Consider the following 17,285-nt stretch of genomic DNA (forward strand, 5'->3'; position numbering starts at 1 on the left):
TCCCCTCTGTGAGGTTTGGTGTATTTGATGCACTATAGCTGGTAAGTTAAAGCATTGTTACAAAATAGAAAGTCTAATTGTGCTCATATGTTAAGTTAAAATAGACAAAAATTTCGATTTTGAATTTTCTCTTTCCCTGGCTCAGATTTTGCAAGCAATCACGATAACATGTGGATATTTCTTCATTCTCCATTCCAGAGTCTGTGCAACAGATAAATCTTTTTTCTAATAAATTTCTTCTTTTTTTTAAATATTACAAGGTATATTGTTAATGAGATAAGACCATTATTAAAAACATATAACTTTTTAAATATAATTTTTATTTTAGAAATTATAACCTTTCATTCTTAGTTGATTACTTATTGTTACTCTTTATACACTCTGCTTTACCCCTGATCCAGAAAAAAAAATTGTATTTTTAAAATGCAAAATAATTTGTTTAAAATTACAATTTCTGTCACAAGATTTTTTTATTCTCTAACTAAATTTATTTTAAATTCTTTACAAGTGCATATAGTTTGTATCTAGTATATGAAATCTGTCCTATATATTCATGTGTAGTATCAGCTTTGTTCATATTGCTTGCAAGCAATCTCTATAGAAAAATTTTAAGTGAAATTTGAGTTATTTTTTTCCACTGAAAGCTATTATGAATTTTCTTAATATTTTTTTTGTAGTAAACAAGATTTTGAAAGAATTATAAATCCATGGAAAGAAACAGATGATGAAAAAGATGATTCTAGTTTGATAACAATGTCTGAAATTTTAGCTCTTAAAGACAAAGTAAGTTTGTGTAGTTTGAATTTTTATTTATTTGCAAAACTCCTGATATAATATGTGAACTAAAAATTTGAATATTTAAACATTATTTTTGTGATAATAACATCCATTTTAATTGTATTCTCTTTGTATAGACAAATCGTCATATCCGTTTAAGAGAATTGCTGATACAGCATTCACAAGACGCAACTTTAGTTGTCATGTAAGTTTTCTTTTCAGTTTTTTTAAGGATAACGAATACATAGGGATTTTGTGTTTATAATATTTGATATAACTGATAAAAATTTGTTGATATAACTTTGTTTTGCATTATTTGTAAATATATTGATTTATTTACAAGCAATAACATTAATTCTAAATTTTTCCCCCTATGTTTTGATTAGCTGATTGAGACATGATATTGTATGAGGCTTGTTTTTTAAGTAAGAGTTGTAAATAAAAACCAATTGGAAGAAAATTTTCAAAAGCCAAATATATTTACAGATTCTACTCACATTTCTCTATCTTGCAAAATAGTTGCCACGTTTTGTCATATCTTACAACTAAATTTAAAATATCCTATTCATTGGAATTTGCTACCTTCTCTGACAACCAAGAGGTCATGGTTGCTTTAACGTCTTCATCATCATTGTCAATACTGACCTAGGTACTTCAAGAAAGTTGCCTGGCAGAGTGCTTATGGCGAAGCATCTGTTTTCAACACTTTTTGTTTCAACTGAAGCTATTTTTTAGTCAATGATCACAGATGGACAAACTGAGCTCATGGATGTTGTCGTGGCCAGCTTTGAAGTTTCTGACCCATTTATATGCTTATCTTTCACTTGTGCTCGTAGCTCTGTAAACTTCACGAATCTGCCAGTGAATATCTGAATCAAACAGGCTTCTCTCCAACAAAAAATATGTCACTGACCATACCTCGCAGGGGACTGAGAATTCGATAATTTTGAAAATTTTAGATACGAGGAACAGACTCTGCAGAATACCTATACAGCTGACACCCTGGGGCACGACATAAACGTTATTGTGACAGGTTTCTCGCTGACAAAAAAGGTATCATTGTCCATACCTTGCACGGGACAGACGATTAGATAATCTTGAACATTTTTCAGGCTTGGAACAGACGGTGCAAGTTACCTATACAACTAACACCCTAAGCACAGTTTTCCCCTAGGAATCCTAGGGCATGATACAAGCAGTTATTGTGGCATGCGTACAACGAAGTGGCCCTTACTTAAAAAATATGCCTCATATCTCTTGTAATACTGTAATGTTTTTTTAAAATTAATCAAAAAAAAACCTTTTTAATAAATTTTAGCAGAGGGCAGAAAAACTATTATTTATTTATAACTATTATATTATTTTTGTAGTTTGCTACAACAACATTGTTACAACTGTAGTTAACTGAAACTGCAACTATTTTTTTATTACTGTAGTAACTACTTCTCTGCTTTGAGGAGATGGACTTTGCTGCAGAACTTAATTTACACTTATGTTCAAAATGATTTTTAAAAAAAAAAAATTGTCATATGTTTAAACATGTGGAGTTATTCATGTTTACATAAGCCAGTTTGTTATTCTAAAACATTTTCTATTTAGTTCATTTAACCTTCAAATTCTTGCAATTTCCTTCAGTTTTTAATGCTCTTTATTTCATCTAAGAAATTAAAGTACATCGAAAATAATAAATTAAAAATAACACCAATGTCTTACAAGTGTGCAGTGCACAAAAGAAGACCAACAAATAACTTTTGATTTATTGATCAGATCTTTGCGTTCAAGGTCTCAATCTTTATGGTTCGAAAAAGTAACCTCAAATATGCTAATTATTTAGTTCAGATAATATTTGAAGTCACAAAATTACTATTTTTTGTACTTTCCCTCTGAAGGTACATACCTTTTTTTTTTTTTCTTTTTTGACGGATTCAGATTTTGGACATCCAAAAAAAGGGGATAGCCATAATCAGTGGGGAAAAAAACAAGTAAAATGCAAAATTTGAGCGAAATCCGTCTAACAACTCCGAATACGGCTTTTTTTTATCCTATTTTATAACCTATCTATTTTATTTCATGACGATATGTATGTGGGTGGTAGGGGATGACACTTATAGACAAACTGGAGAAGGGGCTAAAAATATTGAACTGAAATTGTTACGTCATTTATAGACTAAGAATATGAACTCATTTATGGACTATATATCTAAAGAGTAGTTAATTCTAAAGAATTTTCTTTAATAATTTTTTTTAGAAAAAACTTCTGTAAAAATTACATTTCTTACTAAATTTCATAAATATTTTTTTTTTATTTATCTTAAAGAAAAATTGTTTTAAGTTTTAAGAAATAAGCCTCCAACAAGGTTAAAACCAGAAACCTTTTAGTTAGGAATCAGTTATTCTGTCACTGCTCCATACATTGATGCTCAGGCGACTCTCTTTTTTTTTTTTCAAAAATAAAAGCTTGGTATTTAATGAAAATTTTACTCACTTATGCTTCCCTTGCAAAACTTTTTATGGCTGTTACCTTGAGTCCCAAGTGCCATGTATGTTTGTTAAATTAGCTAAGATAAAATATATTTATGGTACAGACGCAGATAAGAGGTTGAGTATAAAATTTCTTGATACAGAAGGATATTCTCTCACCCAATCAATTTTCTTAGGTTTATTAAAAATATATGGATTCCTCAATTATCTAATCTAGCTAGCTGCTGTTAGTAAAATCTAAAAATCACACTTAATTTTTTAAAAAATCAATAGTTTAATAATTTTTTTTGTTCCTTTTTAAGATATATGTGTTTTTAAACCATGAATTTTATAAATTGCAGGACTTTGCCCATGCCCAGAAAAGGAACATGTTCAGCTCCCATGTACATGGCTTGGTTAGAAACCTTGACTAGAGGCATGCCACCATTTTTATTAGTGAGAGGCAATCAAACCAGTGTTCTTACATTTTATTCATGATGCTTTTTAGCTCCACACTATTTTTTTAAAATATAAGGAAGAATAAAAGCTTGCATGAGAAATAAAACATGCCTAGAAGAACAGTTTGTTTAAACTAATGATGTGTAAATATTTTATTATTATTTACTTATGACCAATATTTAATATTGATGATATTTACATAAAGTATATATTAAATAGATTGTGACTTTTACATAAATTAAGTTTTTTGATGATTACAATTTATTTGTTCTAAAAAAGGCATACATGATAAGTATAGATACAATTCATTGTAAAATTTCAGTATTAAAGCAAGTGATATTATTGTTTCTGGTTGCATGTCGTGCCTTTTGTGTTGGATGCCTTTTCATTCTTATAATTTTTAATAATAGTAATAGTCAAATTAAATCGAAGAAACAATATAACTGAAAAAAGTAAGATTATTTTTATCAAACAGGAGGTGCAATGTATCTTTAAGATAATTTTTTAAAATTCTTAACTATTGATCTCCTAACAATTGTAGTTTATTGAATATTGAATTGTAAAATACTTTTTTAGAAATGAATGATGCTTAAATTACAACTTGCTTGCAAATTTTTTTTTAGTTCCTAATGTTTATAAAAAAAGAAGAGAAAAAAAATTAAAATATATTTTCTTATTTATTAAAAAATGTGTTGTATTTGTCCATTTTAATAAAGTCTCTTTTAATCTCTTTTATATGAACTTGTGTAAGATTTTGAAACAATTTGTGTTTTCAATTTTTTAAACTTTTTTTTTTAATAAACATGTGAATAATACAGTAGTGTTACTCTTCTATTCACTAAATAGATTTCTCTGATAAAAAAAAACTTTTTAGACAAAATTTTTAATTATGCACAATTGTAAGATTAAAACAATAACTTAATTTTCAACAAATATTAAGCAATGATGTTGAATCATATTTGATTGTCAGCATTTTGATTTAAAATTAAGACTTGATTAACAATTCTAAAATTGTAACTTGTTAAACCGGGGGCTGTCTGCAAAAATTTATTGAAGGGATTGAGTTACTTTATCTATAGTATCTGACTTGTTGTATAAACTTTTTTAACCTTTAAATAATTTTAAGAAGGAAAAAACTTTATTTCATTTAATTGAATAGCCATGAAATTTTATTTGGATGTTGAGAGTCCATTAACTTATTTGTTATTTAAAAAAGATACAGTAATAAAGCAAATATTGTACAATGGATATCTTTTTTTCTAATATTCAATAAATATCTTTGTATCATTCATTAAAAATTATTTCAATCTCTTTAATAATTTAATTGAGTTATTCCCGGATTTATTTATTTATTATTTTTTTTAAATAATGTTTGGATGCATTTGATATTATTGAAACATTTCTTTAATGTTTTTATAATATCAGCAGCTAGGATGCATTTCACAAATTAGTAAAAAAAAAATTTGATCTTGTGAATTTTGATGAGTGGCACCTCTAGTTAAAATATTCTAAAATTTACGTTTTGAAAATTATTTTTTTTATCAAATACTTTTTCTTTCGTATAGTCTAACCTGTATAAAAACAGCTAATGTTTGTAAATTGTAAGTTTTATTTGAAATCTAACTAGCTTTTTTTCTAAATATGTATAAAATGAGATTTATATATTTTTTTTTTTTTTGGAAATTAAAATAAGCAGTTACCAGTATATTATTTAGAATATAATTTTAAAATTTTATTATTAATGTATATTATTCTAAGAAATAAAAGAAATTGAAAATTTGTTAAAGTGTTTTGAGAAACTTGCACTTAAAATAAATCTGGAATAAAAATTATTTTATTATACAAATATTTTACTGTTGTTAAAAAAAACAATTAAACTAATTTATTAAATCAGGTTACCACTTTACATAGTTAGGTTACCTTGTAAATATCACTGTTATATATTTGATAAACAATTTAGCTTTTACGTATATTTTTGGCTATTTTAGAGTAAGGGTTAACAGAATAATTTTGCAAAGTCTTTAAAATAACTGATAAAACTGTGTATTTGTGAATGGTTTACATTTTAGCTTTATATTAATAACATTATTTTCTTACCGTCTGACTAAATATTTGTAAATTATAAAATGAAATGAAGAAAACCAATCTTAAAGTTAGACACTCAAACTGTGCCTTCAGTGAAATCTGTCCAAAAATTATAGACCATTGATTGATCTTTATTTTAATATTGCTATTCCTTTTTTTTATGAATCTCATTTTTGTAATAAATGTTTGTTTTTTTTAAAATTATGAATGTCTAAGTGTAGGGGTGCATAACCTGCGGCCCGCCGACTGTTGATGTGCGGCTTGTAGAAACTTCTGAATGTAATGATTTTTTATTTTAGAAAAACTAAAGAATGTCAAAAGTTTTGAATCGTATATTTGAATCATCACTTTTCAATGCTCAATTCGCACTGATTCTATTGTGAATCTGTTGTTTCTCAATTGCTTTTTTATTGATTGTTATGAAATTCCACATGCTTTTAAAGGACCCAATATTTTTAATATGATATTAGAATAAGCCAATTTCGAATTAGAGTAATCTTTGCCGTGTTCACCAGAAATCCAAGTGACGTTTCGATCGTTTTTTTTTGGCATTTATAATTACTAATTTCCGTGCACCTAATTTATCACTTTCTGGCTATTCCATCATAAATCCAAGTGACTTTTAAAGTGTTTTTTGGCATTTATAACCACTAATTTCCATGTGGTTTATAAATTCCCAATACTTTTATTACTACTCGTGAATTATAAATGGTGCATTTAACTTATCACTTTTTATATGCTTTATTTGTGCCAATTTCATCTTTTATTTAGATGAAGTTATTGGTATGTTTTTACAACACGCTTGTTTCAAATCACACATTTAAATAATTATTTTTTGACGAGCTGTTTTTTTTCCCTTCAAATTTCATCAATAATCCTAGTGATGTTGAGATAATTTTTTGGCATTTATAACTATTTTCATATGGTTTATAGATTTATTTTGATATTAAGACTCGTGAGTTATAAATCGTGCATTTAATTAATCACTTTTTGACGTACTTAATTTGTGCCGATTGCATTGTTAATCCATATTGTTTTTTAATCATGTTTTCAGCAGTTTCTGCCATGCATTCTCAAAAAGTTTTAATAATACCGATTTTTATAACAACGTATGAATTTTAAATCGCTCATTTAAATAACTATTTATTGGCGCTATTTATTTGTACTAATTTAATCTTATTTTTTGCAATTATTGCCATGCTTTTCTTTGTGATATTGACGATCTCGTTACTTTAACTACGATGTTAATATGACACGCAAATTTCTAATCGCGAATTTAAATAATCACTATTTGATACAATTTATTTGTGAATATTTCTTCGTACATATAAGTTATTTTTTCATAGTTTCGTTATTGCACCATGCATTTGTACATGGTATTTTGAATCCTAATATTTTCATACAATGTTATTGCACCATGAAAAATTCGAAAACATGAGGAATATGAGAGTTTTTAAATTGCTTACAGTTCATAATTTTACTTTGTTTTAAATTTTTTTAGTGTAAGTTATTTTTTTTTAAGGAAAAAACTAAAAATAAAACGTTTTCTATTTAAAATTCTAAAAACCTATAATAATTCAAGAAATAAAAATATCAGAAAAATAATACTATATCAATATGGAATTTTATTTTGTACCATAATGAATTTTTTGTTTTAACATTATAAATTTTCTCTAATAAAAAAATTTGTATTACTCTATTAAATGCATATATTTTTTTGCACTCTCATTCTGTAAGCTCTCTATATTTTTTTTTTGTCAGAATTAATATTTCTCCCCCAATATCTATATCAAATTAATTGTGAAAAAGAAAAAAAAGTTTTTTAAAAAAAGTACATTTTTTTATTTTTAAACAAATTCAAATAAAAGCATTTAATTTTCTGCAAATATTTTATTAAGTTTACGGATAAAAAATTTAATGCTTATAACACTAATGATTGTATAAAAATTATCATATTTACCACATGATTAAATATACGTGCGGCCCTTATTCAAAAGTTGTGCACCTCTATGTTAGTATTTATTTCTTAATGTATATTATTACATTTCTAACCAAACTATTCCATTCAATGAATGTCTTATTTACATTTTCCCTCCTAACAGGGTTGTGATTTCTTCCCGGACACTATAAGAAAATAAAAATGACCTACATGAATTGATATTACACATGACCCAAATATAATTTGCAGGTTTTTGCATTTTGTGTCAGTGATGGCTCTGGAATTGCCTAATAAAGTAGGATTCCAATTGTTTAAAATAGAGGCACCTAAATAAATGCAGGGTAGAAAATAATAGTTCATTCTAAAAACCTGCCATTGATAAATTAGGGACTCCTCTTGCAGTTGGGGTCTAGTTTGCTATCAAGGAATACCCATTTTTTAAAAACTGACTTTATTTTTGATCCAAAGCATATTTATCATGATATTTTGCAATTTTCTCATTTTTCCAACACTATGTAATCACGAAGAAAAAGAATATTAAGAGGATTTAAAACTCAAGAAAGTATATATGGTCAACAGGAACATAAACACATCATTAGAACTAAAGCAATTCTTTTTTTACTATCCAATGTATGATTTGATATTTTCACATACATGATAAAGATAACTTTAGATATAATGATCTCAAACTAAGATGCAACCTACATTAAAAATTTGTTAGTGTTTTTAAAAGCCTGCACCTAAAATAAATCTGGAATAAAAATTCATTTTATCATACGAATCGGACATTTCACTTGGGGAAAAAAAACTATTTATTAAATCAGGTTGCCAGTTAGGTTACCTTGTAAATATCACTGTTAAATATTTGATAATTAGCTTTTATGCATATTTTTGGCTATTTAAAGTATGGGTTAACAGAATAATTTTGCAAAGCCTTTAAAATAACTGTGATAAAACTGTATTTTTGTGAATGGTTTACATTTTGATTGCTGTGCTTTATATTAATAACATTATTTGCATACCGTCTGTGTGTAAAATGAAATGAAAAAAAACCGGTCTTTAGACACTCAAACTGTGCCTTCAATGAAATCTGTCCAAAAATTATAGACCATTGATTGATCTTTGTTTTAATATTGCTATTCATTTTATTTTTATGAATCTCATTTTTTGTAATAAATGTTTTTTTTTTTAAAACCATGAATGTCTTAGTATTTATTTCTTAAGGTATATCATTACATTTCTAACCAAACCAATCAATGAATGTCTTTTTTACATTTTCCCACCTAACATGAAACAGGGTTGTGATTTCTTCCTGGACACAGGAAGAAAATAAAAATGACCTACATAAATTGATATTACACATGACCCAAATATAATGCATAGGTTTTTATATTCCTTGTCATTGATGGCTCTAGAATTGCAAAATGCAAGACAGAAAATAATAGTTAATTTTTAAAACCTGTCATTAATAAACCAGGGACTCCTCCTGCAGTTGGAGTATAGTTTGCTGTCAATGAATGTCTATTTTTTAAAAACTGAGTTCATTTTTGATCCAAAGCATATTATGGTCAATAAGAACATAAACTCATCATTAGAATTTAAGCAATTTTTTTTTTTTTTAACTCTCCAATATATGATTCGATATTTTCACATACTTATCATAAAGAATAAATAACTTTAGATCTAATGATCACTAAAATGCAACCTCAATGATTAGAAAGACTAACATAAATATGCTAATAAGTAGACATGAATTCAAAATAATTTTTTCACAATAAATTAGGGTTAATTACTGGCTAGAGGTTCATTGGGGATGCATCAATTTGTTACCTATTTTTCTTTCTACCAGAAATTCTTGTGCTGGAAAGAACAGATTTTCTTCATAGAAACTCATTAAGAAAAGTATTGCAGTCAACTAGGGTGATCAGATTAATTAGAGAAGTTAATATTTGTACACTTGAAGTATTGCGTTTCTAAAGTATGGCAGTATTTAGATTAAATTGGGAAACATTAGAATCATGTGAAAATAAAACTAATGTGATAACCATTTTTTCCCCTCCATTTAATGGGTAATTTAAGAATTCATAGTCTATTTCAATTGACAAAATTTTAGAGTCTATTTACACAGTGTATGTAAATTGAAAATAATTCAATCATAAGGTTGTCTCAAATTTTTTTTACATGTTATGAAGATTAGTGCGTGAAGAACACATAGAAGTTGATTTTTGTTAAGGATTATTTAAATCCAGTTGAAGATAAAATACTATTTAGATGGAACAGTTAGTACATTAGAAACATCTTTATTCGCTGATCAGAAGCTCCAATAAAATGCGTCTTCAGTCTAATGTGCACATTAGTCATTTTTAACAAAAATTACTTAATCGATAAAATGTTGAATTTAGAAAATGGAAAGGAATGCCTAATTGAAAGGAGATGGATCTCAAACAATGCATATCACTCTGATATGAAATGATAAATGTTAGCATTAAGACACTGAAAATTTTGTCAAGAATAAGGAATTCGTGCTTAAACTATTTAACAAGTATCAATTATTGCCAAGGTCTTCCCTCATAGCCTTAGACATCCAAAATATGGTGATAAAATAAAAAATGTCTTATTTTAAAATACTGAAACATCACAGTAAACCTTTGGTCCTTGATTTCTAATTATTGTATTTTTATTCTGATTCTGTTCAGAAAGTAATATCGTTTTCTTTTTCAATGAACTTGAATGGATTTTCTTATAGTAAACAAATATTTTATAGAATTATATATTGTCCTTTCTGGTTCAATACCTTTTGCCATCTTTTTGGCAGTAGCATGATTCCAGCGTCATCAAACTTTTGCTGTTTGCAGGCAAATGACTGATCCAGGTGATTTTTTACCTCTTAAAGTAAAGGTTTTAGCTCCTAACATTTTGTAGAGACCTCAACAAATGTCGTAAAAAACTCAATCTTATCCCAGTGAGGACATTCAACTTTAAATACAACAGATAATAAATGAAAATACGTAAAAAGCTTTTTAATCATAGTAATTGCATTTAAAAAGTAATTGAATTGAATTTAAAAGAACACTAAAAAGCTTTTAAATATTTGGTTATGTACTAGATGCTTGTTAAGATTTAGTAGACCAAGAGAACATTTTACAAAATAAAATTACGATTACATTGTATTACAATAAAACAGAATAATAGAACTTCATAAATGAATTTATTTACTATGTGCAATATATACACACTTTCATTAATTTGGGTTTGTGTAATCATAGAAATATTGAAATGCATTAAACAAGAAAGCATATAAAGTGACAGATATTTTTCTTCACAAAAAATATCTACTTTTTTACAATATTCAAGTCAATTCTAATCTAATAACAATAAATCAACAATCATGAATAATAGAATTTTCTATAAGTCAGAATTTTCAAAAATTTAATGCTTGAATTATCAAGACTTTTTAGTGCATTTAAGTCATATTTAAAACAAAAATTCAGATACATCTCATTTTAAAAATATTTAATAATTATATATCCCTACAGAGTAAAATTATTTATAAAAAAATAATAAAAATTGACAGTGTAAAATGAGCCTTTAGCAATAAGAATAAAACAGGTGAAAAACTTAATGCGTCGTCATTATATAAAAGTTTTTCAACTTTGCTTTAGTTTTTATTGATAAAAATTAACTATTTAAACATAAATTTAAAAAAATTATGCCATGAATTCATTTTAGATGATTTTTGATTTAATGAATATATTTATGCTCAAGATTGATATATTATGTTCATATTTTTATCTTTTGCCCATTTCTTCCAATTCGTCAATTTCATTTGCATCTACTTTCTTGATTTTCTTTTGAAAATGTTCTTCAATTTGTCTTAGAACAGCCATAGATTTCTTTCCATCAATCATGTTGATGGCCAGTCCAGATTTTCCAAATCGTCCCGTCCGACCTATGCGATGAAGGTAAGTCTCACAATCTGCTTCACCAGCTTGATTCATTGGCAAATCAAAATTTATAACCACAGTTACTTGCTCCACATCAATACCACGAGCACAAACATTGGTGGTTATCAAAACCTGTAATACAACAGAAATAAATAAATCACCCTTATATAAATATACCCTTTTGTTACTGTGGAAACAACTGTTTACATTTGTTATGGTAATAGAAAATTCCACATGTTGCACTTGAATTTAAATTGAATCGATATGTGCTTACTGGGTTTTTAAAAATCTCATTCATTATGACAACTCAACAACACTAAAAGTACTAGGTGCTTAACATTTTAACCATCTTTTTTGACCTGTAATATTTATTTATTTTGATGGCAAAGGAATAATTAACTTTGCTTCTAATTTTTTGTAGATTCAAGTTCATAAAAAACCATTTAAAATTCCAAAAATATTTTATAATTCATTAAATATAAATGTCCTAAAGCTAAAAATATATTCAGAACTAAGCATTGAATCTTATTTTGAGCTATAATGCATCATAGCACAAAATAGTTAAATTATTTTGGAATAATCTCATAAAATTAAATTATTTTAGACCCCATAAAATTTTTTGAATTAAAATATTTAATTTGCATTTACATTGCTCAGTAAAATAATTACTTTTTACTTTTCTTCTATGAACATTACATTGAATTTATTTTAAAATAAACTTTTGTATTCTGCAACGTGATAAAAAAAACATTACTTTTTTCCCATCTTTATATTTTTTTCGATAAGTCTAATTTTTGACCAGAGGAAATATATATATTTTTGAAAAATATCAGTTAGGTAATCTTCAGTTCTGAATGAATTTCAATATTTAATAAAAGCATTTAATTTTATGCAAATTCATTACTAAATTGGCTGATAAAAAGTATGTAGTGTCTTTTAAAACACTGAGAGTTAGATAAAAAACCGTCAACCAGGCTAAATACTTGGGCATGCGGACTTTCATTGCTCAACCTGCTGTATAAGTGGCCCTTCACTCAAAAAGGCTGATGCATCAATGCAACATTTATGAGTGTTGTTGGTGTCTAACCTCTCGCCATTAAAATTTGGATTATTCTAAAAAATTTTCTGACATTTTCATTTAAAGTATTTTATATATAATATGCAGCTACAGAATTAAAAATTATTAATATTTGGCAACAAAAGGCTTTAGTAGAGTAGCATAAATTTAAACATTTCGAAATTTAAATGCCATTTTTACATAGAAGCATATTATTTTATATTTATGTTTTTTTAAAATTGCTTGTGCTGGTTAAAAGTATTATTTCTTGAACTTTTGATAACTTAGTCAGCCTACATATTTGTTTCTACCATGCTGTAGTAATGCATGTAGCATTTTAATAATAAGCTTAGTGAGTTTAAATTAGGTATTTTACTTTACTCAAAATATCACCATCTACTATTTTTTTAAAAACCTTTTTAACACAGCTGTTTCCATGGATATAGAATATTGAAACAATGAAAAAACCAGTTTTGAATTATTGCCAATTGATAAAAATAAAATATCAATCAGTAACGAAAAACGCAGAGCCAATCGGAGAAGCCGTTCAAACTATATTAAGAAAATTTAATCTGTAATGTCACAATAAATTTAAATTTTTCGATCTTGCATCCAAACTTTATGACACCTGAAACCACCCCATGAAAATATTACCAACCACAGAAAAAAAAACATGACCAAAATATGTTAGAAAGATACTTTTGTATCAGAGTAAAACTATTATTAAAATTGAAAGAACTTAATTAACTTTTTAACCCCATAAATTTAATATCAAGACTAGATGTCTGAATTAGAATTGTTTTTAAAAAAATAATTAAATGATATTATTAAAAAAAGGGCGGGAAAAAAAAGAAAGACACTTCGATGATTTAAATAATGAAAAAAAAAATTTAATATGCGTTTCTCAAATCTTTTGATAATTTTGTCATATCCAAAGATTTCAAAATTAAATTTGATATTTTTCAAATCACGGCCACCTTGCTAATCTGTCAATGAATAATTCTATTCTCAAACAATTCAAAGGTGACATTATACTTACTTTTTCTTGTCCTTTCTGGAAACGAGTTAAAACAGCGATACGCTGTTCCACACTTAATTCTCCACTTAAAAGAGCAACATTGTGACCATCTTTTGACATTTTCTCAGCTAACCAGCCAGCTGTCTTTTTAGTGTGGCAAAATATAAAAGCCTGGCCAATAGAAATAGTTCCATAAATATTGCATAAAGCTTCATACTTTTCTTCTTTTGTATCACAAACAATGTAATATTGTTTAATATTGTCCAAGCTTTCCTCCTCCCTTCTTAATCGAATGATGATAGGATCTGGAACAATAAGTTCAGCAAAATCTATAACTTCCGAAGAATAGGTAGCAGAAAACAACATCATTTGACAATCCTTTGGTAGTTGTTTATGAATACGAATGGATTGGTCCTGATAACCTTGTGTTGCTATCATTACATCAGCTTCATCCAAAACAAACACTTTAATTTTCTTTAAGTCAAAGAATTTGAAGCGAACAGCCCAGTCAAACACTTTGCCAGGAGTTCCAATCAGAAAGTGTTCTTCTATCTTCGTTCCCCTCTCCAAGTGTTCACCTCTGACAGCATATCGAAATTCAATATTTGGACAGAACTTTGCCATCTGCTGTGCAACTTTTCCAGTTTGCATAGCTAACTCATAAGTTGGGGAAAGTACCAGGACATGCGGGTATTTGAGAGATGGATCTACACGACTTAGACTAGCCAATGTGAAGGCAGCTGTTTTGCCAGTTCCACTCTGAGACTGTGCAATCATGTTTTGGGGTGGATCAGCAATTAAAGTAGGAAGGGCAGTTTCTTGTATTTTAGAGGGAGAATTAAAACCCATGTTGTACACACCTTTTAACAGTTCAGGACGTAAGTTCAGCTCATCAAATGATTTCACAGAATATAAAGGTGAGTTGGGACTTCTCTGTTGAACATCAATATCACTTGTGACATTTATCAAATGAGATCTGACTAATTTTTTCATAAGTGATATTTCTGCAGGATCCAATTCAGGTTCTTCATTTTCAAGAGCTTCACTTTTAGCTTCTAAATTGTTTTCCGGTACAGAAGCAGGAGGTGGAGTGGGACCATTTATGTTTAAGTTACGAAGAGAAGATAAATTTTTTTCTTGGACGTCAGCAGAAAATCCCCAGTCCTCAACATCAGCCATTATTTTTTGCTCTATAAAAAATATATATATATCAGATGTTAACTTTGTATTAAAATACAAATTTATACCCACATATTTTATAACGAAATATTAAAAATAAAACTTGTTATAATGTTACAAAAACAAAACCAGGCCTCAATCATCTAGTACAGTAATTTAAAACATCTTTCTTGAATGAAAATATACATAATATTTATCAAAGATGAATAATATAATTCATCACTTTTTCAGAAATTAAAGATATAAACTGCAACTTAATTGACAGACTGATGAATTAATATCAAAATTCAGCAGTTTCATTATCTATTTACTGGTTTTAGTTAAGGTGTTGAATATGGGCACCTTGGTTTAGTTCTAGATTTTGAGCAGTTTTGCTGAAAACCCATGGTTTCTGGTCCATGATATTCTTTGTTCTAGAATGATGTCTCCTTCCAGTTATTGCAACTTTTGTTTACCATTACAGGATTGCTTCTTAGTTTCTTTTCTAATTGTTAAATATAAGAAGAGCCCCAGATTGTACACTAATACTCAGTTTTTAATATCCCAGACCTTGTACTTACAAGTATCGGTATTGGTACCCGTTCACTCCAAATATATTGGGGAAAAACTATTTACATTATTTTCATATGATTTTAAAAAAAATATATATGTAGAGGAGTGTCAGGTTTAAGATTTCCGTAACCTGACCTACAGAAAAATAATCATGATGCTTTGGAAACTTCCGAGCAGTGGCCCACGAGGAACTAAAACAAAAAATATTGCAGAATGAGATAACTCCTAACCATCCCCGGACATGTGAACCAGAATTGAAATTTTATATTGAAAATTGTTTTAAAAATAGATAAGTTTAAAGTCAATTTAATGGCACGTCAGATTACAATACGAAAAAAAAACCTGTGATGGGGAGTATCAAATAGTTATATACTCTTCAGGTAGGTCTCCTTTAGTGTGTGTGTGTTTTTTTTTTTTTTTTTAGTTTCTGTTGAGCAACTGCCTGGTGGCCCTAAAATTTAGGCAATTCTTTTAGTGCATGGGGATATTTCTGAATCATATTTTGTTGCACCAACTGCAATCACCAAATGGATTTCAATCATGCAAATGTTTTGAAAAAAACATAAAGGTTTGTCCGGGGATTGCTAAGAATTATACTTTGAAGTTGGTCTCCGTCTGATATTATTTTTTTTATGTTTCATGTGAGCCACTGCCCCCGGAAATTGCCAAGACTTTGCGATTATTCGGCGGCTGATCAGGATACAGAAATCTTCTCTAGTACATGTAATAACATTGGGGATTATTTCCCTATCGGTAGTTGTTCGTGCCAACTACTATCGAGAAGGCACTTGTATTTTTGCAATTCAATTTTTCATTTCAATAAATATATTCTTTAAAAAATTGTATTACAAAAAATATAGTAATTATAACTATATATAGCGGTTTTCCCAGGAGTAGCTAAGAGGTAGACTTTTCGATTTGGTTTTTCTCTCCAATATAATAATTTTTTATGTGAATCTTTTCTTGAATGCTTTAAATCTCGCCACTGCACTATACCTTTCAAAAATCTTTTTTTTAATTGATTTTTTTAAAAAGTTATTATAATTAAAAATAACATTTATACAGATAAGATTTTATGAATGAAGAATAATCACAAATTTGTTCACTGAATGGCAAAGAAAATCAATTATAACTTAAATTATGATTAATACTGTCTATACTAGAATCAAATTGCCCGGCCTCACAGAACAAATAAATAATCATAGAATTACTATATTTTTCAAATTATTCTGAACAATAATCTTCAAAAATAAATGTTCAGAGACAGTCATTAAAAAATTTAAAAAATAGGATAAAAGATAAAACTTACTATAGAAAGCAAGCTTCTAAACCAAAAACAGAGATACAACAAAAAAGATTCTTCAATTCAGTTCAGTCATGAAATGAAATATCACTTTCTTCGTTGGACGTTGTTTAGCAGCCGCTACTAATAATTAAATGGATAAATCTTATTGGCTTACTTCACCATTGTTGATAGCGTTGTCGCGTAATCGTTTGCTAGATTTGGCTACTTGATCTCTTCTTAGCGTTTTCAAATTATTTTTTGAGTTCTCAAATTCCTATCGTATATTCTCAATTCGCGATCGCAACGCTCGAGTACGCCGTCTAGCGGGAGCCTGTAAATATCGGACATTAATTTATCACGTTTTCATTTAGTTCCATCAAAGTCATTGACTGAATCAGACGCCATTTTTTAGCAGCAAATAAGAAACAAAATTTCCCTAAGGAAAAGGCCGAAGAACTTGAAAAAAATCTCCAGAATATTAGTAAATCTTTCAGGAACAGAACACGCCAAACATTTGAAGAAAAATTCCT

General features: G+C 27.9%; 2 protein-coding genes across 4 annotated transcripts in view; one reads left to right on the forward strand and one right to left on the reverse strand.

The window, feature by feature from the left end:
* LOC107440022 (solute carrier family 12 member 2) overlaps positions 1 to 8,921 on the forward strand; it is an 86,110-nt gene extending 77,189 nt beyond the window's left edge. The window contains exons 21-23 of the mRNA XM_071183816.1: positions 678 to 783; positions 915 to 982; positions 3,600 to 8,921. Of these exons, the coding sequence (XP_071039917.1) occupies positions 678 to 783; positions 915 to 982; positions 3,600 to 3,735 (310 nt within the window). The 3' untranslated portion in view covers positions 3,736 to 8,921. The remainder of the gene's footprint in view (positions 1 to 677; positions 784 to 914; positions 983 to 3,599) is intronic.
* A 1,988-nt stretch (positions 8,922 to 10,909) lies between these two features.
* LOC107440023 (ATP-dependent RNA helicase DDX19A) lies at positions 10,910 to 16,936 on the reverse strand. 3 transcript variants are annotated; one of them, XM_016052796.3, is made up of 3 exons: positions 16,780 to 16,936; positions 13,761 to 14,929; positions 10,910 to 11,796 (listed from the first exon to the last, which is right to left on the reverse strand). In XM_016052796.3, exons 2-3 carry the CDS (start codon positions 14,916 to 14,918, stop codon positions 11,509 to 11,511), a joined length of 1,446 nt encoding a protein of 481 aa, XP_015908282.1. In that variant the 5' UTR covers positions 14,919 to 14,929; positions 16,780 to 16,936; the 3' UTR covers positions 10,910 to 11,508. The 3 variants fall into 3 exon arrangements, with proteins under 3 accessions (XP_015908282.1, XP_071039687.1, XP_015908283.1); XM_071183586.1 differs by having other exon boundaries at positions 16,645 to 16,782; XM_016052797.3 differs by lacking the exon at positions 16,780 to 16,936 and adding an exon at positions 16,682 to 16,763.
* Positions 16,937 to 17,285: the final 349 nt, after the last annotated feature.

Source organism: Parasteatoda tepidariorum, chromosome 7 (assembly GCF_043381705.1).
Source record: "Parasteatoda tepidariorum isolate YZ-2023 chromosome 7, CAS_Ptep_4.0, whole genome shotgun sequence".
Classification (NCBI taxonomy): Eukaryota; Metazoa; Arthropoda; class Arachnida; order Araneae; family Theridiidae; genus Parasteatoda; species Parasteatoda tepidariorum.

What these genes read in the sequence shown, in the direction of transcription:
- LOC107440023 (XM_016052796.3), bottom strand. Translation starts at nt 14,918, where the DNA reads ATGGCTGATGTTGAGGACTGGGGATTTTCTGCTGACGTCCAAGAAAAA. An exon ending in TCCAGAAAGGACAAGAAAAA is followed by an intron (nt 11,797 to 13,760) that starts GTAAGTATAATG and finishes GTTGTATTACAG; the next exon opens with GTTTTGATAACCACCAATGT.